This window comes from Calidris pugnax, unplaced genomic scaffold (assembly GCF_001431845.1).
Source record: "Calidris pugnax isolate Ruff unplaced genomic scaffold, ASM143184v1 scaffold23, whole genome shotgun sequence".
NCBI classification, from domain to species: domain Eukaryota; kingdom Metazoa; phylum Chordata; class Aves; order Charadriiformes; family Scolopacidae; genus Calidris; species Calidris pugnax.
In genome coordinates this window covers 928955-951942 of record NW_015090772.1, presented here as the reverse complement: position 1 = coordinate 951942, position 22988 = coordinate 928955, and the positions used below count along the sequence as shown (strand labels likewise).

At 37.3% G+C, this 22988-nt stretch overlaps 1 protein-coding gene across 1 annotated transcript in view; it reads right to left on the bottom strand.

Moving 5' to 3' along the window:
• Positions 1–22988, bottom strand: part of FBXL2 (F-box and leucine-rich repeat protein 2) — a 78223-nt gene that overhangs the window by 21950 nt on the left and 33285 nt on the right. The window contains exons 5-12 of the mRNA XM_014941564.1: positions 13530–13584; positions 11916–11990; positions 8608–8702; positions 6608–6676; positions 6426–6521; positions 5989–6115; positions 5722–5796; positions 2387–2517 (exon numbers count right to left, since the gene is read on the bottom strand). Of these exons, the coding sequence (XP_014797050.1) occupies positions 2387–2517; positions 5722–5796; positions 5989–6115; positions 6426–6521; positions 6608–6676; positions 8608–8702; positions 11916–11990; positions 13530–13584 (723 nt within the window). The remainder of the gene's footprint in view (positions 1–2386; positions 2518–5721; positions 5797–5988; positions 6116–6425; positions 6522–6607; positions 6677–8607; positions 8703–11915; positions 11991–13529; positions 13585–22988) is intronic.

Sequence of the window (22988 nt, the reverse complement as noted above, 5' to 3'; positions counted from 1 at the left end):
ACACACATGCTGCATCAATCAGGCCTCAGTATGAAAAACAGGTGGGAAGGCACTGGTCAGCATGAAAATAAGCAAAGCTCTAATTTTGGCTTTGTTTTAGTGATTGTACTTAGAGAGGCCTCCTCTTTTTGCCAGATACAGATGACTATTATTTCCCATCCAGTGATTTGTGACAAAGAACCTAGCATAGGAGCTGACAAGGCAAAATAATATCCAAGAGTGGATTCCCCACTCATATAAAGCAATGTTCTCCAAGACAGACCTCACAGTTGCCTTCATTGTCTACAGGTGTCTTTTGGGCACACCTGGAGTGTCTCTGCACACATCACCTCCCTACCCTTGTTGAATTAGCAGCAGGTGGGAGAGAACATTAGTGGGGTTAAAGGCAATACGATCCTAATTTTCACAGTCCCACCTGGAAAAGACATTCCTGGTCCACAGGTGCTTCTCTCAATAAGCCTTACCAAAACACCTACCAGTATATTAACACTAAAAAGCACTAAAAGAGAAAAACAGAGAAGGTATCAAGTAGTTAAATGAGCAGATACAAAAAGGGATGAGGAGATAGCTAAATCTTGACCAAGGGAGAAAAAAAACCAAACAGCTGAAGGGAGCTGGTAAAGCTTAGGGTTTGCATTTTTTTTTTTTTTCCAAGGAGATGGCATTTGTGAGCAGCAATAGCTGCAGAACACAGCACTTTCACAGAAAGGCCACATCCAAGACCCTGAAGCAAATTCAGAGTAGCACAGCATCGAAAACACTCAACAGCTTCCTAACACAGCCAGCACATCCAACAGAGGCAGGAGAGTTCTCTTTCGTACCCAGAATCAAAATATTCAGATGGTACGAACAAGTGTGGAATTACATTTGCCTTTGATTTCCATCAAAATTTTTATCAAGTACATTCCATACATGATCCCAAAAGTCTAGATGTAACCAGCTGTATCACCTGTCCCTCCATCACATGCTCCTCTGCACTAATCACTGCAAAGGATCATTTTCTTCTGGACACTGTTCTTCATGAAAGCAGAATGGCAGACGCCTTCCCCCTCGTGGCACAGACAGGGGCTAACAGTTTCCCTACCAAAGCCAAAACAATTCCTGCTACAGGTGGAAAGAATTCTTGCCCTTCTTTGCCCTTGGAAAGAATTGCACAACTAATTGCACTTTAGACCTTTTTTTTTTTACCCCCAATCTGAGTCGTGAATTGAGAGAATGAGAGAAATTGTGGAAAAAGACCGATAATAACACCTCAGCTTTCTAAGGAACACAATTAAGTGTGTCGGAAGACTCCCAAGCCCCAGATGTGGGCACACATAAGCTCTTGTAAGTACGAACCATTACATGAAGGAATGTAACTCTGGAATTGTCTTAAGGACAGGTTTACTGTACTAACAAAAGCTTTTTTTCACTCAATCAGCTAAAGGAGTACTGTGTGACAGCATATTGCACATTGGCATTTGAATGTAGCTTCCCCTAATTTTTACAATCTACTTTCCTCCATTTATCTGTGACTGAAATATAACAAGTTGCGACAGCTGCACGGTCTTGTCATAAAAGACAATTTAGTGTCATCCAACAATGTTTTGTTTTGATTTAATTTACATTAAAATTAGACCTTAGAAGGAGTATTATACGTCTCTATAAGCAGAAAGCTGCTGTATGATGGATCTTCATTATTAAAGCTGAAGCTCTCCCCACTTCTGAGAACACCACCATAACATTACATCAAGCAAATTACATCAATGTAAAAGTTTATATTATATTTAACTGACGAACCCCTACTACTCAAAATATATTCCATAAATTTCAGTCCTCAGTGCTTGCTGAGGCATTAGCTCACTCCACATCAGAGTTTAAGAATACCAGAACATACTGCAGAGCATATTAAAAACACATTTCTAATACAATTTGTAAATATAATATTCATGTATGATTTAGCTATTTTTTACAAGACAAATGACTGCATAAAATGACATCAGAGTACAAACATCACAAGACACAACACAACTACAGATATTTTTACCTTTTAAAAAAATAATGGGCTTTATATCTTCTTTTCTTCTGGCTTGTAATTAGTACCTAAAATATTTAGCTAGAAGCACAGAATTGAACTGCTAGGTTCAACATGTTTTATTTGTCATACATTAATTCTTGGTTTTCCAATATACAGTGTACTACATTCATATGGTGGCTACAGAGGACCAGCTCTCAAGTTCACGTTCTGCTGGTCCTTCTAACTTACTCTTTTGATGGCAAAGGTAACACAAACAACATGAAGCTAAATCAAACCTGTGGATATCAGCTGATTAGCTTCAGAAGTTCATTTCTTAGATCAGGCCAGTAACAACATGACATACTCACGACACGCTCATGACATACTCACTTCAGCCTTGGACAGTTTAGACCAAGCGCTGTGAGAGAAGCATCTGTCAGGTTGCTACAGCCTGAAACACAGAGTGACTGAAGTCTATGACATCCTCTACAGATTTTTACAATGCCTTCATCTGAAATTTGCTGCAACACAGAAGAAGGTTGAAGTTACTACATTATCAAGTCATCGGCTAAATCCCAAAGTCAAGTCATGTTACTGAACTGTTAGTGTCACATTGTCTATAACCATGGCAACTTGTGGATTTTCAACTGAATATTACTGTCATGAAATTACCTTCATTGATAGCACTGAAGACAACACACAAAATTCCTACTTAACTATGTCTTTTCTCACAGATGTCAAATACTGCTCAAAGGCAGTTTGAAGCACAGAGGGAGAGTTGTTTGGTTTTGTCTTCCTCCATCACTTTGCTTTTGCTTCATAATTTTGACTTTTTTATTTTTATTTTTAATTGTAGTTGTCGCTGTGTGATACAGCTTGTTTCTTACATGTTTGCTGAGTTCAGGTCTTTCGTTCCAGTGACTGTGTAAGTTCTGGAACAGTGCAAAAGAGAGCTTAAAGCTTGGAAGCATGAGATGTAACTACCTATTTTCACTGGAGCAGTAGTACCCAAGGGTAAAAATCCTTCATCTCCAAGTAATTTTCAAAGCAAGAATTACAGGCAGACAATTACATATAATCTGTTCTTCACAGAAGATAAATGTAAAAGTCTCCTGGTTTGAGCCAGGTTATGCAGCTGTCTTTAGTTGAAGTATTTAACTCAAAAGAGGTTTTTCATTTCTCAAATTGTTTTGTACTAGATATTCTGAAAAAAGTAACTCTAAATTTGGAATATGAATAAAAAAGGTTTCTCCTGAAACAGGAACTATAAGAAATAGCCCCGGTGCAGCTGCATACAAAATAGCAACAGGAACTAGGTTATTGGGTGTGTGTGCAAATATTATTTTGTTTACAGGTCTTCTATTCTGGAAAAAGTATTTTCTCCTCCTCCCACTCCTAAGTCCAAGAATTTAATTTTTCTGAATGACTAATCTTTCATAGTGAAATGGGTTATTTTATTTCCTGGCGTAACATTACTCTTCCAATGATAGCAAAGACCTTTACTGTATTTTGACTGAAACTACACATTGCTTTTATAAGCCACTCCTCTAGGTACACTAATACTACTATAGCATGTTCCTGAGGCTATTACCAGGAACATTACCCTTCCTAGACAAAAAAAGGATGAGAAATAGCAGTAGCTCAGCACAAAAGGAGATCACCTTATGCTCCCTCCCCCAACCCAGCACCTCTTAATATCAGTAGGTTAAATTTCCAAATCGTTCTGTCACATAAAAATTATTCCAGACAGAAATCTAGAAGTCTTGTCTTCTTTTTGCAGATCTAGAAGGACCTGCATCATCTACAGATGTGAAGATATTTTCTGGAACTGCTTTGCTCTCTTTGAGAGATACCTTGTGACACTGTTATCGGGAACAGGAACTATTTTGGAGGTAAGGACTACGTCAATCTTATGCTGCTGCTTGAGATGAACAAAACCCTCAAGTTATATGTGAATTTTTTTCCATTCTGAAATTGCCTGTGATTTCAGTGCCTACATCCCTCTCAGGAAAGAAAAGTGCTCAAAAAACGCCTGCAAGTCCCCAGTTTCTACACTCTAAAGATGTCACCTTTCAGATGTGTAGCTTCCGGAGTTAGTATCAGTTTATTTCAGAGCTGCCTGAGCTGGCCTGGCATTTCCAAAGGTCCATAAAACGGAGCCACTCGAATTAAAGTGTGGATCATATAAAGCACAAGGAGACCTGCTGTGTAAAAATCAGTGCTAGCCCTTTGAGCATAAAGAGCCTGGCTGCTTCTGGAAATACACTTCTAAACCACAGCGAGCGGGACACATCTCCTGTGAAATAAAGCTTTAAAGCACACATAACTAGGTAGGACACACAAGACTATCAACTCAAAACATTCAAAGAGAAAAACACTTTCACTTATACGAGGGGTTTTTTAATCAGGAAAAGCTGGCCTTGATATATGTCATTACTCTCAGGTAAAACACAACAGAAAAAGAACTTTGGAGGAGGAGGAGGACAGCAAAAGGAAGAGTGAAAGGGGAGAAAATTACATATTAACCTTATATACTTCAGTGTGGTTCGGACCAAAAGAAGGAACTTCCTTCCACTCCGTTACCTTTAGGTGCCCAACTTCAGTGGGCACCTAAATTCAGATAGAAAAATCTGAAAATTTTCTTTCACTAAACATCTGGCTCATGGAAGCTCAAGCTTTGTATTCATATTGTTCTTAATTTCTGCAGGTTTTTTTAATCGTAACTTTTAATAATTCCTAACACTGCAAAACGTTCAACACTTCAAATAAATCTATTATGTTCAAAAATTTTCATCCAATCTTAATAAAAAATGGTTTCATGCCACATTCATTCAGGGATAACGCATCAAACAGATTTTAAAGTTTTAGCCCAAGCAGATTTTATGATGCCTTCTAGCAATAAAACCATAGAGAACTTTCCAAAAGCAAAAAAAAAAAAATTATAATCCCATAGAGAACTTTCCAAAAGCAAAAAAAAATAAAATAATCTAACAGCTTCATTTTTCAAATTTGCATGACAGAAAAGACTGAAATTCTAATTAATTTCAATGTTTTCTAAGGCTTATTTACAGACAAAAGTGACTTAAATACATTTAAAATCTAAAAGGAGATCTTTCCCATTCCTAAACATTCACATCAGAAACAACAAAGTAACAAATACAAAATAGAGCAAATGTAATTTTTGTGTACTCGCTAAGTAGAATTAAAAGTACATGAATGATTCCCAGTCATTTCATTACAAATGAATGTGTTCTTCCATTACTTTTGAAAAAGCATGCCCTTCTGCTACCTAGATCGGTCTGAATCATTTTCAGTAATGATGCCACTACATTTTACTCTCAATTATGTAGCCCAGAACAAGGTTTCTGCTCAATTAGACACCTTAAAATTATGAATAGACCAAAATGTTTGACCTTAATGGATAGGATAGCAAGAGCTACCTCTCTAAAACAACATGGTTTAGCACATACAGAGTTTATGAGATTTGAATAAATGCAGTCAGTTCTTACTCTAGAGCTTGCTACAGTTAAAAATAACCCAAATACCCCAAATCCACACTCAGCTGTAGAAACAGCCAGCCCATTTAAGACCTCTACTCCACACAAAATTCTGTAGACTGCAGAGAGGTATTATTTGAGTTGTGTGTGTAGCAGATCAATTCATTAGCATCCAAAAATGGTTTATGATTCTTAGAGAATGCACCTTTTGAAGCTTGAAATACTTACTGTACAGGACTGCAAATTCAGGATTACAAGTTCATGACAGTGATTCTGAATGTGTTTCAATGCTTCATCTTCTAACTGCATTTAGCAGTTAAATCAGACATAGGAAAAGAAACAAGAAATTAAAAGCACAGCAAAGCAGCCCAAAGAATGCACACATCTTGTAATATTGAACAAAAGAGAACAAAAATGGTATTTTTTAATTCATGGAGGTTTCAAAAGCCCAAAATAAAATTTTATTCCTAAAGGATCACCCAAGCAGTTATGTACCTGTGTGCAACCTCTAAGAAATAGAGCTTTTAGTCCACTACACCCTTTCACCAGTGCTTCAATACCATCCTTCGTAATCTGATCACACCAGGAAAGATTCAAATGTTCCAGATTTCTGCAACCCTCACTGGGAGAATTAAAAAAATACATAAAGTTAAATCCAGCCTTGAAATAGTCATAACAGTGGGAAACCCAAATTAAACACACTGTTAGAAATTAATGACAGCCAGCGGACTGTGCCAGGCCTCCACAGAAAAGTCACGAGAAAAGACCACACACAAACATCACAGCCTACACCCCAGAAGTGCTAGATATATGATATAGTCAGTGCTGATACACAGTATTAAGGTTCAGCACCGTTTTTTTTTTAAACTTTATTAAATGTTGAACAGCTCTTTAAACGCTTTCCTTTAACACAAAACATTGAATCTTCTTACCTTAAGCCTTTCAAAGAGCTGTTTGTGATGGCTACACAAGATGTCAGATCCAGATGTTTCAGCTTGGAACAGAATCTGCTAAGACTGTAACACGTGCTGCAAAACAGCAGACACACTAAAAATACCTTCAGCTACTTCTTTTTCCAAATTTCTCCATCCAACAAAAAAACCCTTTGACTTACCTGTCAGTGATTTTTGTGCACCCGTTTAGATTTAAGTGTTCGATGTTTCTACAGTTCTGTGCAAAGGTCCTAAAACAGCAAAAAAAAAAAGCCGGAGAATTAATATAATGTCACAAGTTGTCATGCAGTCACTAGAGCGCGCTCTCTCCCCTGCCTCCTCCCATCTCACTCAAAAAGCTTAATCTTCAAGCCACAGCACAATTACAAAGCACATCTCAAACACATCTGTCTCAGTGGCTGCTTTTTCTTGTTGCTATTACAAGTTTCTGTCTTGGGTAACTCCTGAAACGAAGTGTTATTCCTCTCTCAAATACCACTTGAGCAAGGTGTTTATTTCTGTCATATATAAGCCAGAACTGACTTGCTTCAAATGCCTTAACTGAAAACATTATGGGCATAAACAGAATGGTGTAAATATGACATCAGTTAAATATTAAACTGCTGGGGAGAGTTTTCACACATCTCATTAGTGAAGCCTTTGTAGGTCTTATTAGGAGCTCGCTCCTACATCAAATGAAAAGGAACGTACCCTGCGCAATACAGAAGTGGGACCTAAGCCTATCAGACTACCAGTGGAAAGCCCTGGGGGATGCAAATTAGTTATTTATGACTTTAAAAATTAAAATGCATTTGTGTGCACTACTGGGTATGAACTCTAAGGATGACTGGAGCTATTATACTGCTAAAAGCCTGTATGTATCATTACACTAATTACCCAGAAGAAATACATAAACTTTCTTTTCATCTCTGCAGAGTAATATTTACAGCTGCACTGCATTTCAGACCACTGTTTTTATGCCCATGTTTCCTCCAACTGCATGGATTTTATTGGCAGGGGTGAAGGAAACACACAAAAACAGTTTTGTCTGGAGGCTTGCCGTGGTTAACGTATCCGACTACACACTCAGCTGGTAACAACTTCCTGGCTCTCCAGTGTGAACTGAAAACAATGGAAAAAAACCCAGCAAGCGGTTATACTGGTGAGAGTTTCCACTTGAATTCTCAAAACAGCTATTCCAGAATTCATGTACTGGAGGGAGATTTACAATCGAGACACTCTTCAAATCACTTGGAAAGACGCTACACTCTGGAACAACTTGCAGGAACAGCAAACTTTGCCTCTGAGATTCATGCGTGGGGCATGTCCTAACAGAGCTGCCACAAACATTTAGTACTTACATAGCCAATGCCTACTTAGATAATTGGCTACTTTTAAATAAAAGTTGATGCAGAAGAAGTATAAATAGAGAAATGAGTATCACCCACAAAACTAACGGATCTGGAAACAACTCAACACAAAAAAAGCCTGATAGGAAAAGCCACTTTCAGAATAAGTATCTGATAATTAATGCCACCTTTCTCATACTGAAGTCTTGAAAGTCTTAAAGCATTTATCATTCATTTAGTAATTTCAATATAACTTGCTTGTATTTCAGAGGTGAACCATCTTCTTTCCTAAAGTGTCTTAAACACCATCATCCACACCAGTTAGTTACTAGGGATGCACGTGTGAATACCAGTAACACACTGAAGAGAATCTCAGGCCTTCCCCAATTTTGTAGGCACTCAACCTCATCAGTTTTTACTCTTCCTCCCATCACTAAGGGTTACCTCTTGCCCAAACTAGAAGATGAACTATGAACTGACTGACTGCTAATCTTGATGAAACTGTAATTGTAAGACACCAGAGTAAAATAAAAGTCTGAAAAGATTTTACATGCTTGAAATGGAGAGATATCAAGAAAATACTAATGAAAGAAAAAGAAACATTTCTGAAAATCTCAGTTCTCATTTCTCAATTCTTTTCAGAAAATAACAGTAGCTAAACTTTGATGTCAAACTGATTTCTCATGTAGTCATTTTTAAGGTACTTTGTACTTAGTTAAGTATCTCGTTTTGGTCATTAGACAGTACTTAGAAATCCGAACAAATATAACAATAATTGCTTTCGCTCCAGACATTAGGAAATAAGTGATGTCTCAATCTAGGACTTTACTTACTTTAAAGAGGAGTCTCCAACACCAAGACATCCTCTCAGACTAAGTTGTCTCAGGAACCCACCACACCTTTTCGAAATATTTTCCACAACACGACCCTTAAACCAGATAAAAGGAAGATTTTGTTGAGATTTATTCTGACATAACATTCTAACCAAATTTAAAATGCCAGGAGTGAAGACCAGCACCAGCTACGCTCCACCAGAACTACACCTCTATGAATTGCTTTTGCTACTTTAAGAAAAAAAGTTACCTGTTGTGAATCTCCACTCAGATTGAAGTCAACTCAATCCTCAGTTCTCTCTTCCTTTTTTCAGTCTATTACACGACTCAATTTTTTGCCTCAGCAAAACCTACCCAATTAAGACTGCTAAAACGACCTTCAAGTTCTGTCAGACGTGCCACCTGCCAATCTTCAACATCATATATATTTGGGTGTCTGTTCCTAACACTTGGGAATGCTAAAGGACTTCTCGCACTGTGGAGCTTACAGACTTTATGACTCATTATTTATCAAAAGCTGAAGCATAATTTACAAACAAAACTTCCTACTTAACCCCAAATTTGCTACAAAATGCTTTTTATTTACATCCTGAAAGTGCATTTTGCTGTACATTAGGAGTAAGTAGAGTGGCAATGGCATGGGACTTCAAATATTCAATCCGAAAGTACTATGACGGAAAAATGTTATTTAAATAACTTTTTTTTTTTGGGGGGAGGGGGGGGGTAGGAAAAAGAAAAATAAGATAGTAAAAAGCAGGTGGCCACTGCAAAAACTGACTAGACATCACCTTGTATCTAATTTTAGGGAGGTAAGGTAAAAGAATTCAACACTGATCATTTAACAAACAGGACTAATACTTAACAGTATATCTCTGATTTTCTTCCCTCTCTTTTCAAGAAATACTTATAAAATTACAGATCAGAGGGGTGGGGTTTTTTGTTGTTTTCCTCTATATACAGGATGGTAACAATTTTACTGAAACAGTAAAATGTTTCTTACCTTTTGTTGTTCACCTCTACTACCAAAGTCCTGGCTAGCACTATGTGAAAATATTTTCTTATCAGAGCTTGTTTCTTAGTCCATAAGTAACATTGTTTATATTATCTCTCAGAAGAATTTACACCAAAACAAGCAAACTGAAAATCATTATGCAAACAAAATTATGTATTTCTTAAAGCATTCCAATTAGTCAGAATTATTTCTCAATAGAGGCCAAGTACCTTTATTGTAAGGATAAAGTCTTCAGTGAGTAACATACAATGCAAGTTCAATCTACACTGCAGAAAAAAGCCAAACCCTAATGTGTTATTCAAAGTAAAAAGAAATAATGAGATGTTTTGTAAATCCATGTAATTCTTTAGGCACATAAAAAAACCCCAACAAACAGCATATTCAAAAAGTCAACTTAAGCGCATTCAAATGTGCTTAGCTGTGTGAATAATTCAATGTCACTCAAAAAACTAGCTCTTCAAATTACTCCAGCTTACGCTTGGTTCCACATACCAAGAAATCCTAAGGCACATTTAACTTTAGGAAGATCTTTGCACATCTTTGTAACAGAAAAGAAACATTTTTTCTTTATAGTGTTGGTTTATTTCCCCACTTTATTCTCTACCACATGGGGTCTTAAATACGGAAAATTTCACAACAAAACTTAATTTTTCTTTATTTGACAGTCTCAGAGCAAGTACTGATTGATGCTATGTGAAACATCACCAAATAGTACAACACCCAACTGAGCAAAAAGGTGCCATTAGCAGCTTTTACCTGTCCTAAAAGCATAAGAAAAAAAAATAATTACTAAAACAGCTGAAGAAAAAACAGAGTTCTTAAACACCAGATGTGAAAGTGTATCTCGTTCAAAACTACTTTATGTAGTAATTGCTGGTTTAGCATACTCTTATGGATAAATGTAAGGGGTTTATATTACAAATTTATTTAAATATAATATACTGAAGTAACTGAATTGCTCCAAACCACAATAACTTCCTATAGCAAAAGAGGCTTATGGCTTAATTTCATTCCTTCTCCTGAATCCCATGCTACAAACGTAGCATCTCAAAGGGCAACACCACTAGGTACAATGCAAGACAAACCCCGAAAACAGAAAAATTCAATACTATGTTTCTAAATAGCAGTAAGGTTTCAGACACAGAAAAGGCTAACCAACAGAAGGACCACAGACCTGTGGGGTTTTATTATTTCTTAGCAAATGAGAAACAAGCTTTTTTTAAAGGCAACTGAAAAGATTATAATAAAGCTCCAAGTCTTCTTAGACACATTTCGATAGAGGCAGATGCCAAAAATCTTTCTCCTACTTCTGTAAGATCCTCACGTTTAACTTCAGGATAGCAACGGAGTTGGCAATAAAATTTTAAAAGAGCGGTGAAAAAAATTTACCCTATATATTACTGTAAAGCTTTAGGAACAGTTTGAACCACGGTTAGCAAAATATACCAAATGAAATCCATCTGGATTTTATTCATGGAACTAAGAAACTAAAATATAATAATCAAGAAGCAAATTCATTATTGTATTCTAAATTTAATTTGTATCATCAGAAAACAAATATTAAACCAGTTCAGATTCAATTAAGGAACTGTATTTTCCCATGGATTTTCATCTTAATTTTCAGATGTCATCTTTTATTTTGTTACGCACATCTATGATAGTATTATTGCAGACATGGCTTTCTTACAGAAGACAAGATTGCCCTAATCCTTTCATTATATGCTGAAAAGGACTTTAATCCACATGTAGCTCCATTTCAGGCAAGGTTCAAACCTTATAAAACAAATATTCAGAAGACGGTAATCAGACACACACCAAACCAAATCTAGGCAAGTCAGCAGTAAGAAAAGTTGTTCAGCATTTTATTGTTTCAATCTCCAAGTCCTACAGTCAAGTGTCCAGAGAGCTTTCAGCACTAGATGGCACCCTCACAGAGAGACCAAGCAACAAAATTACCCTCTAGTTCGTGGAAGTGATTTGGAGGATCTCACTCCATCCAGAGGCACCATTTATACCTTTAGTTTCTGGAAATGAGCAGCTCTGAATTTCTAGAGCCCTGAATATGTATGATATAATGTAAATTATCTGATACATAGCTGGCAACCAAAATTGAAATATCATCCAGTGCAAAAAATGGAAAATTCAGAGTTCTTATTCCATTTGTTCTTTCACAGTATTATTATCTTGAACTTTAGCCTTTAAAACGTGTGAATGCAAGCACAGGCTATGGGATATTCAAAATGGGCTATGCTCTTAAAAATCACCATAGGAATGAAAAAACCCCAAAGACACTAACCTCTATATCCGTTTGAAAGTTAAAGAGGTCTATGCGTTGCCAATTGCTTCCATCCAGCGCTAAAACATTCCATGCCTACAGAAAACAAATACAGTTTATTTACTATCTCCATTGCCTGCTCCCTTCATTTGACTCTCAGCAATTCAAAGATAACAAACTCAAATATAAAAATATATCCTTTCAGGTAGCATTTTTCAAAAAGAAACATAATTGTAGATATTAGTACTCATAAAATATCAACTAGTTAAAAACATAGAATTTGTAGAAATTAATCTCATATCTCCCAAATGGATTACCCTTCAAAGGCTAATTTATGCCCATAAAACATGCAGGAAAGCAAGAAATTCAATGTAAAGTACATACACGGACACATTTATCCCTCCATTAAAAAAAAAAAATAAATTTGTAAATTTTTGTAAATTTGTCTAGTAAGTTGATTTTGCTAGATCTATATGGAGAAAAGTAACTTCAGATGAGATTCCTTCCAACAAAACCACAGTTCCTCAGCCTCACTAGTTACTATTCTGAGAGGAACAGAAACCTCTCAGAAAACTGCTAACTTTCCACTGTTAGGATCAGGCCTTTCCTTTACACGCACTGAGTTACGTGTGTGTGCTTCAGAATGTCCTTCACTATCAAAGCAACAGTTGTGCAAAGTAAAACAAAATTAAGAAGTCAGAGAAAGACAAATATACTCAGAAAAGCAGAAAATAAAAGAATACTGCATCCAACTAACAGGTAGTTCTGAGAGAAAACCACAACTTATTCAATCACCTTGGTTTTCTTCCACTATATTCTAGGTTTTAGCTGAAGGTTCTAAGAAAACCTGGTATTAGCTCACAAAATCTACTGAAGCTGCACGCCAAGGTGATAAAGGTGTAGGAATGAAATTGTTACACAATTATACATTAAATCCAACAAACATACAAGCAAAAAATTCAATCAAAAAAACCACCCCGAACCAATGCCCAATCCTCATTAAAAGGAGGAAGAAAAACATGAAATAAAAAAGTTCATTCATGTTGTATCAGAATACATTTCATTGTACACACTTGATGTAGGAACAGACTATCTTCATTTTAATTCAAGCAAAAAAAAATAAATCAAGACGAGCTAAACATAAAAGCTTATTTACTGTGCTTTCTCTATTCTTCTGTGTGCCTTTTTCCCCTACTAGTAGTCCATCTACTTAACACCTTTTGTACTTGGCAAGCAAACGATGGATATACTTCTTAGACACATGGTGCACATTAACCGAACTACATGGAATTTTAAGCAGAAAATGCGTCTGAAAAATAGTGTTACAGCCACATGTTTTATAAAAAGCAAATGCCATTATGCCAAACTGGGCTTAATCCTTTCTCCAGATATAGAGCATACACTGCTGGATATCTTTTCCATAGCCTTTAAACAGAAGTCCAGTACATAGCAACTAATTCCACATCTGAATGCAAAACTGGACTCACTGTTTATTTGTTTTAATAAACAAAGAAGCTGAGAGAACTATTTGATTTTTTTTGACAGGAAGCAGATTGCTCTGAAGTCCATGATTTGCAAGTAATTAAGAAAATAGGTTCCCAAAGAATAACAAAAAACCCCAACAGAAACACATACCTTGGAAACTTGTGCACATCGACACAAAGTAACTATGTCCAAGAATGAAAATATTCTAGGAAGAAAGGAAAAGAATAACAATTAGAATGTTTTATTATAAATTCAGAGTAATGCACGGATTCACAGTTCTGTAGTTCTGTGGAAAGATACCAGTTACACAAGAGGCAAGTTGAATGCAACTATGAGTGTTTTACCAAATTATTTTACTTATTAAGATTTCAGGAATAATATCATAGCTATCATCTAAAGACAGTTAACACCAACATATTAGAGCAGCAAGTGCTTCTTCTGAAAATCTACTTTGTGTTTCCCCCTCCTTACTACCCAAGCATGAATGGATGATAACAATTTTTTTTTCTTTTTTTTAATTCATACCTTTAATTGTGCTACAATTAAAGAAATAACTTAAACAAATACAGGCGAAGATTTCAGACCCTGGTGAAGAATAAGAGATGGAAAACAACACATAGATCCTTGAACTTGGATTTAACTAAGTACCAACACAAGGAGCAGTGACCCAAACTTCTAAAGGGGTTTGATAGTGATTACTAAGTCTAACACAATCACTGTCTTTTTTCAATTCAGCCTGCAAGAAACAACTACAATTCAAAATTTACCATTGCTATTCTGATCATGGAACCAATTTCTCAAGGCTGACAATTCTTAATAGTTTTCTGAAATAAATTTTTCACTGTCAAAATGAATTTTGCTAAATACCGTATCCAAACAACAATGAAACAGGTTCAAAGGCTGTTCTCAGTGGGAAAAAAAAGAATCATTACCTTAAGCATAAAATATAGACCCTATTCCAAAATAATTTTCTATTACAGAGAATGAAAGATATGAAATATATTACTGTAATTCACTTATGAACTGTTACCTGCTCATGAATGAACTTTTTCGGTCATCAAAACAACAAACAGTAATAATAACAATTTCATTTTATAGTGAGATGTTAACACTGAGAAGAAAACACAACTGGTAACAGAGCCTGAATTGAATCACGTAAAATTCTGAGTACTGTTTTCCAAGTGGAAACCTGGAGTTAAAGCTCAAAATGGATGCCTACATCTTAAGGGCTGTAATTTTTAGCTGAGGCAAGAGTCAAAACATGTAACAGAAGTTAATGGACGTGCTTCTTAAGCATATCAGCCTTCTGAACCTTTATTATGATCGCTACAGATATTAGGTTTCCAATATTTTATTAACACATGAAAACACTTTTTCACTATATAGCGATATATTTTCTCAAAGGACTATTAGCCATGCAAACAGAAGGACAGACATTCTCAGAAGCTAGGAAACAATACATAAAACCCTGTCAATAACATTTATTTTGATAGCTTCTATTTTGTCAACTGAACATCCATTCTGAGGTCTGCCTACTATAAGAAACTTAGCAGTGTTTCATACACAAAGTACACATGTAATGGGCTCAGCAAGGCTGTTCAGACGAGCACGGAAAGAGTTCTCTCTCTTTTAAGAGCAGCATTTATATCAATGACCCACCATGAACCCTTTTCTGAAGTCACCTTTCCCCCCACCATGAGGCAAATGACAGAAGATGTCATTTCTGTAATGGAGATTAGAGAGCTGGAAAAGCTTCTTGGCTTGTAGAAGCCTCCTCTCATAGTAGCACTGTATGAGTGGAATCAGAGGGTTATCTTAGATCTACAAAAGCCAAAGCACAAAAGACAGATTTATATGTTACTTGTAACTAAGAAAGGAAGGGTTGTGACAAACCATTTCATGACACAATACTCTTGCCTAAATGAAGAACGTGACATGCTTTAGAAGCAATGTATCAAGTTCTACTGAAATAAGAAATAACAGAAGGAATTGTAAGATGTTGAAGAAAGGGTATTTTACACACCCCCACTACTCTGAGTTGTCTGGCAGTCTGTCTTCATGTTTGACTGTTTATTGCTGTCAGGAGATTAATGTTGATGCGTGATTTCTGCTAAAAAAGCAAATTAAAACCAAACAAAGAACAGATGTATTTATTTTTGCTCCATTCTGTATGAAGTGACTTTTGAAAAAGTGAAAAACTAAAAGTGGTCATTCTATGTTAAAAGGAGAAATATTTTAGTAAGTGTAAACATTCATGATGCTTTTAGTTCTTTTATTTTTGTTCTAAAGAAAAAACTTTTTTGCAAGGCGGCCCAAGCTGTTCCCATAAAACAGATGACAACATTAAGATGTGTTATAAGCCAGCAAAATCAGAATGATTATTATTCAATTAAATACTAAGATAGGCAAGAGACACCAGCAAATTCTTCTACAATTCCTAAGAGTCATTTTGCCAACTTGCTTGAAAATATTTTTTCCATTCTTTTGTATTTATTTATCTTCTATAATACAGTTTTACATGCAAATCACTAACGCACAGTTGCTTCTCTACCTGCAGTCCTGAAGAACTACTAGCAAATACTTACCAGTCAGGGAAACTAGTCAGCAAGTCACAAGACTCGAAGGTTTGAAGTCACTTAAAATCCTTAAAAGACTTTAAAGCCTTTAAATGCAACCAACAAACTGAGACAGAGATGGCAACACTGCCATTGTCAGACACCAACACTGTCTGGCACTTTGGGTGAAGGACTATGTCAGCAGGCATTTATAATTTTTAAAAGTGGAAAAAACTACCAAGTAGGGCAGCTGATGGCTGTATAGCCCTTCTGTCCTCTCCGACCATAGCTATGTAGATGGAAGCTAATGCAGCCAGCAGCAGGATTAATTTCCACTTAAGTCTTTGGCATGGATTAATACAAGGGAAACTGGAAATTAACAGATCCACAGTAAAGTTTTAGGAGCATCCAGTTTGATTTCCTGTATCCCACACTATTTTTCCATAGTTATCTTGTATTGAGCTCAAGAAGGAGAATCTGCTTACCAACAATCGGAGACCTTCAAGACTTCTCATCCCTAGGCAGATACCCCTCTGGACACATGCCTCATGAGCTTGGTCTTGGAGGCCTATCACTGTTAACAGTACCTGCAGCACACATGAGCTTCATGGCAAAGGCACAAAGGTTTGTACAAACTCACAGCTCCTTTATGGTAAATCTGTATTTGGCTAAAGCCTAACCTCCAGAAAAGGATCTGGCCTTGATATGAAAGCCTTCAAGAAATGGAAAATCACCACCTTCTCTGTAATTTGTTCCACTGGTTAATCTGTTAAAATATTTGCCTTCTTTCCAAGATGAATGTCTGACTTTCAGCTTTCTTCTTTTTTCTACTTTTCTTCACCAAATTAAAGAGTGCTTTAGCAGTTAGTACTTTCTCCTCATTGAGTTCTAAGGCCACTTATCATGTCATGTTTAATTCTTCTTTTTAACAACCTTTTCACTTTAGTTCTTTAAATCTCCTCTCCTCTGCACATTCTTCATTTTCCCAATATGCTTCTCAAATGTAGACATCAGAAGCGTGTGCAGCTTTAAAAGTGTTACTAGTATCAACAAAGCTGTACAGAGACATAAAGTATGATTTCACTACTCTTGCTTTCAGAGCCATTTCAGGCCAGCCTAACAGCCTTTTTGACACAGCATCAGAAAATAAACTCATCTTACCAATTTCACCCTCACATCCTCTTCTGGAACTACACACTCCAGGCATTACCTCTTTCTGTAACATTCCTTAGTCCTGTATATCTATCCACATAAAATTAATCTGTAAAAATTATCTTGTTTGAACACACTCTAATTTATCATGTTACTCGGACTTCTTGGGAGAATGCCTTGTCTTCACAGTAGTTTACCATTAAGGTTCTTTTTGTGTCATCTGTAACTTCAATCTTCAGAAGCAGTGATTTCCAAAACATTGAATTAAAAAAGAAATAGAAAAAATTTGGTCTACCTGTTAATTGCTAACCAATCCTGAATCCCTTTAACATGCACGGATATACTGTACAGTGCTACTTTTAAAATGAAAAGGTAAAATGTTAAAGTTAAATGCTTAAGTAGATACATGTAATTTTGGTTGGTAAAGCAAAACAATGGTTTAATCTCCAAGAATGATATTGTCCAATCACTTACTTTCCACAAAATCTCAACTGTCAGTTATATACCTTTCTCTCGAACAGATCTATGATGAGGTTTTCTTCCACTGCATACTGAATATTAGGCTGAGATTTCTGGTAATCTCTCCCTTGCCTAGATAAAAAGCGTTGCAGTCAGGATTCATACTCTTCTAGTCTTCTGGAATTTTCTTGATACCCAAGATTCACCATTACTCAGCATAAGAGGGCCACAAACCTCCTAACTCACCTTTTTAAGGCATTTTCACTGCAATTTATATGGTCCCGACAACTACAAGAAGTGATGATCTACAATCATCATGCCATAAATAGACTGTTCTGTGTCGTTTCAAACACAGAGATGACTACCTCCTAATATTTTGTTTCCCTCCCCATGGAGCCACAAAAAGAAACAGCTATTTCTCAAAACCCCAGCACTGTACAGCGTGCCACCTACAGAGTGAGAAATCAAACTGTGCAAGAGTCAAACTGGTTCCCTCTTGCCTTTGCAAGGCCCTTCCAAATTTGATCATGTAAGGAATAAGCTTTTGCAGTAACAAACTGGCAACTATTCATTTTAAGTATTTTGATACAAAACTATATTCATTGATAAAAATTGGATAACAAAATGCATAAAGCACCACACTTACACTGTGACTTCCTGAACATTTTTCCCAAATCCCAAAATTTGATATGACAGAAATGCTTGATTATTTCTAAAAAGCTTCAGCAAAAACACAAGTTGGGATTTTTTTTCAGTAACTGACTTGTGAGTGGAATTCTATTGCAGAACTTCTATTTTTCATGTCTTTTAAATTTATAGTGGCTTTGCCAAAATGAAAACCAAAATACTAAGGGACGAGAAGACTGCAGATCACCTAGATAATCTGCTCAGAAGATCCTTTCAACTTTACCACACCATTTGGTTGTTACAAAACAAGCACACGACCGATTTGTCATGTCTCCAGTTTTAGACTATGAACTTCTTAAGGGACTTCAAAATTGATTTGTACAATTCCTTGCATAGCAAACCCACTCTTGTGAAAGTCCTTTGCACGCTATTAGCATGTAAATGCACTATAGAAGAGTGAAACCTACACGTGTGAAAAAGTATCACCAAGAGACAAAGTACAGCTTGCACAGACCTGAGGTTCCTCTTTTAGCAGGTTTTTCTCAGAATTTTCTGGAGGAATGCCCAAGCATACTTTGGTAACAAGCAACAAGGGGAAAAAGCATCAGCCACTCTCAGTTCACTATTAATCATGTCTGAACACACACAGTCACAAAGTCTCTCAACCACCACAGCAGCTATCTTGCATTTCTCCTAAGACGCCATATTCAGTAAATACAAAACATTATTACAAATCTTTGTACATGGAAGGTTTGTCTTCCCCTTTGTCCCTCAATTTACTAAACACTGTACCGAGCAGGAGGCATCTCACCAATAACTCTAGCCCAGCAGTACCTACAAACACTACAATAAAAATAGGCAGGCTAGAAAACACACAGATAAGCTGAATAATTCATAGCCATAATCCATAAAACTAGAATTTGTATACATAAATTTATATCTGAGTAATTAACAATGCTAGTGTTGGTATACTTCCAAATTCCACAAACTTTGCAGCTAGGAACCTGCTCCATTGGTAAATTCCAGTAAGATCTTATGCAATAAAACTATACATTAATACTTGTATTGGAAATGTAAATGATGAGCCATATTAAAAGCTTAATGAGTCCGCCTATTTTCTATTTAAAAAAAAAAAAAAAGTATCTTTTAGTTTGTTTCTGTCAGGCTTGTCTTCAGCAGCATGTCACAAAAGACTGACAAACATCAATTTCTACATGAAGCACACATCCATTGCCTCAACTAACACCTGACCTTCCAGGCCAATTATTAAAACAAATCCCTTTTTACTAGGGATGTGCTGCTTTGTGAAGCAAAGCACTTAAACTAGAAACAATATGAGACACTCTAAAATGTTCCAGTAACTGTTACCCCTACAACTTCCACTTGTAAACTACTCAGACTAAGATGCCTTGCTCAGCAGATCTACATAGCAATGTATAACAAATGTGGCACCAAAACCCACTTCTTCACAAGCCAAACCTCCTTTTCTTTTGCCAAGATGTTTATTGTTGCACAATCCTTATATAACTATTAGTAATTGCAGAAGAACAGGCTTTCTACAGGATGCCTAACATCTATTTTCAGTTGAAACAGAAGTCAGCTTTTTGTACAAATAGCCAGCTCTGCTGGATTCATTTTATAGATACAGGATATCTAATTTTTTGTGGCCTAGAGATTACTTGCAAGACAAGTGGATCGTAGCACTACCTCCTTAAAAAATTAAATAAGTTTCACTTATTTGTAAAGTATGACCACATGTAATACAACAGCAACGTTTTTAGTACCTAATTCTCTTAGTATCTGAAACAAAATGCCCAGTGATAAATTCAAGAAGGGCCTGTTCTCCTTAAATTACCATCAAACATACAGAATACAGCAACTACATTACATGGTAATTTCTTTTGAGGGTCAATTATGTAGCAAATAGACACAACTACATCACGCAAATCATAGAGTAACTTTAGTCTGAAGATGAAATCCAGAAGAGAGTACGTGAATGCACCCCTGTTGCCTGTTTGGTTTACATTTACTCACATATTAAGGATGCATAATGCAACTTAAAAGGTTGTATTTTTGTAACCTTTTAGAAGTCAAGTTAAAAATTCAAACATATACGCTAGAATCAGTTTCAGCATCCTTACTTAGCTCTGTTTCACTCAAAATAGCTGGTGACCTAAGAATTTTGAGCAATCACCTTATTGTATTGCATTGGCTATCCTGACTCATATAATAGCAACACACAAGAATCTTAAGCAGAAGAACTGTAACAACTGTTATTAGAAAAGCATCTTAATATTTAACATCACTAAGTCTTTAATACTGGTTTGGAATCTCACTGCAGTGCTTCCAAAAGGAAGCTGAAGTAGAGAGCTTCAGAATCCTTTCTTTCCTATGAGTTTCCTGTCTCTTTTTTTCTTTTTTTAAAATAAAAATTATCCTTCTCCTTTCCCAAGACAGCATTCATTACAGATCAAATACCATTTTTCAAACAAAAGGATGAGGCAAGTCATGTGCTTTACCTAGAAATGGTAACAAGCCAAGAGGACTATGGATTTGACAGATGGACAACTCGGTGGATAAGGAACTGGCTGGACAGCCGCACTCAAAGGGTTGTGGTCAACAGCTCAATGTCCAAGTGGTGGCCAGTGATGAGTGGTGTTCCTTGGGGGTTAGTACTGGGTAGGTACAGTGGTGTTTAACATCTTTGTTGGAGACATGGGCAGTGGGATTGAGCACACCCTCAGCAAGTTTGCCAACGACACCAAGCTGGGTGGTGTGGTCGACACACTGAAGGGAAGGGATGCTTGGCATGGTCGACACACTGGAGGGAAGGGATTCCATCCATCAGGCTTGAGAGATGGGCCTGTGAGAACCTCATGAAGTTCAACCAAGCCAAGTGCAGGGTCTTGGACCTGGGACATGGCAATCCCAGGCACAAACACAGGTTGGGTGGAGAACATATTGAGAGCAGCCCTGAGGAGAAAGACTTGGGAGTGCTTGTGGACGAGAAGCTCAACATGAGCCAGCAATGTGCACTGGCAGCCCAAAAAGCCAACTGCATCCTGGGCTGCATCAAAAAAAGCGTGGCAAGCAGGTCCAGGGAGGTTATTCTATCCCTCTACTCTGCTCTGGTGAGACCCCACCTGGAATACTGTGTCCAGCTTTGGAGTCCTCAGCACAAGAAAGACATGGACCTGTTGGAACAGGTTTAGTGGAGGGCCACAAAAATCATCAGAGGGCTGGAGCACCTCTCCTACAAAGACAGGCTAAGAGAGTTGGGGTTGTTCACCCTAACAGGCTGAGAGAGTTGGGGTTGTTCACCCTAGAGAAGAGAAGGCTTGAGGGAGACCTTATAGCAGCCTTCCAGTACCTGAAGGGGGCCTACAGGGGAGCTGGAGAGGGACTCTTTGTCAGGGAATGTAGCAATAGGACGAGAGGTAATGGCTTTAAATCAAAAGAGGGGAGATTTCGATTAGATATTAGGAAGAAATTCTTTGCTGTGAGGGTGATGAGACACTGGAACAGGTTGCCCAGAGAAGCTGTGGCTGCCCCATCCCTGGAGGGGTTCAAGGCCAGGCTGGATGGGGCTTGGAGCAACCTGGTCTGGTGGGAGGTGTCCCTGCCCAGGGCAGGGGGTTGGAACTGGATGATCTTTAAGGTCCCTTCCAATTCAAACCATTCTAAGATTCCATGGCTCCCAACAACCCCACACCCATCCTTCATGCTTTCCTAAAACTAAAATATTTGTAGAGGGGGATGATACAGACTTCTAAAGCCCCATGTATTGTCCAGTTTAATCACTTCTAAGTACTGCATGAACTGCCTACATCTTACACCTCATATGACTCCCTAATAGGATTTTTATCAAAGTCTTAACTATAGATGCTGTTATCTAGAGTACAGGTTTGGATTTTTTTTGGGGGGTGGTGGGGGGGAGGGATTAACCAGCAGACAGAACCAACAGACTCTGGGGTTCTGGTGATCAACACGTTGAACATGCCTCAAAAGAGAAGGTTGGGGGGGTAGATCATATCAGTAAGTACTGCATGAGCTGCCTACATGTTACACCTCATATGACTCCCTAATAGGATTTTTATGAAAGTCTTAACTATAGATGCTCTTATCTAAAGTACAGGGTTGGGGTTTCTTTTTTGGAGGGGTGGGGAGGGGATTAACCAACAGACAGAACCAACAGACTCTGGTGTTCTGGTGAGCAACACATTAAACATGCCTCAAAAGAGAAGGCTTGGGGGGGATCTTATCAGTGTGTATAAATATCTGGTGGGAGGGAGTAGGGAGTAAGATGACAGACTCTTCTCAGTATTGCCCAGTGACAGAAAGCAATGGACACAAAGAGAAATACAAGAAATTCCATTTAAAAGAAAAAAAAAGTGCTTTTTGTTTTGTTTTGTTTTTCTGGAGTGACAATGACTTTCCTCCAGTCCTCAGGCACCTCGCCTGCTGTCAAACACCAGACCAGGTTGACTAGAGAGTTTATCAAGTGTCTATGCTTTGAGATATTCAGAACTTGACAGGACAATGCCAAGAACAATCCTGCCTCAGCTGAGCCTGCTTTCAGCAGGGGACTTGGACTAGATGATCTCCAGAGTTCACTTCCAACTTCAGCTATTCTATAATTTTTCAATATAATTTTTATTTTTACAAAGTGATTTTATGAGATACAAATTTGGCAAGTATAACACGTTACTAAAGAAAAGCAGTTAGCCTAATGATTAGTTCAGACTGGTTTAACTTGCAGCCCACGGTCCCAATCCAACAGCCATAAATGTCACAGAAACTTTGGTTAGTTGCTGGG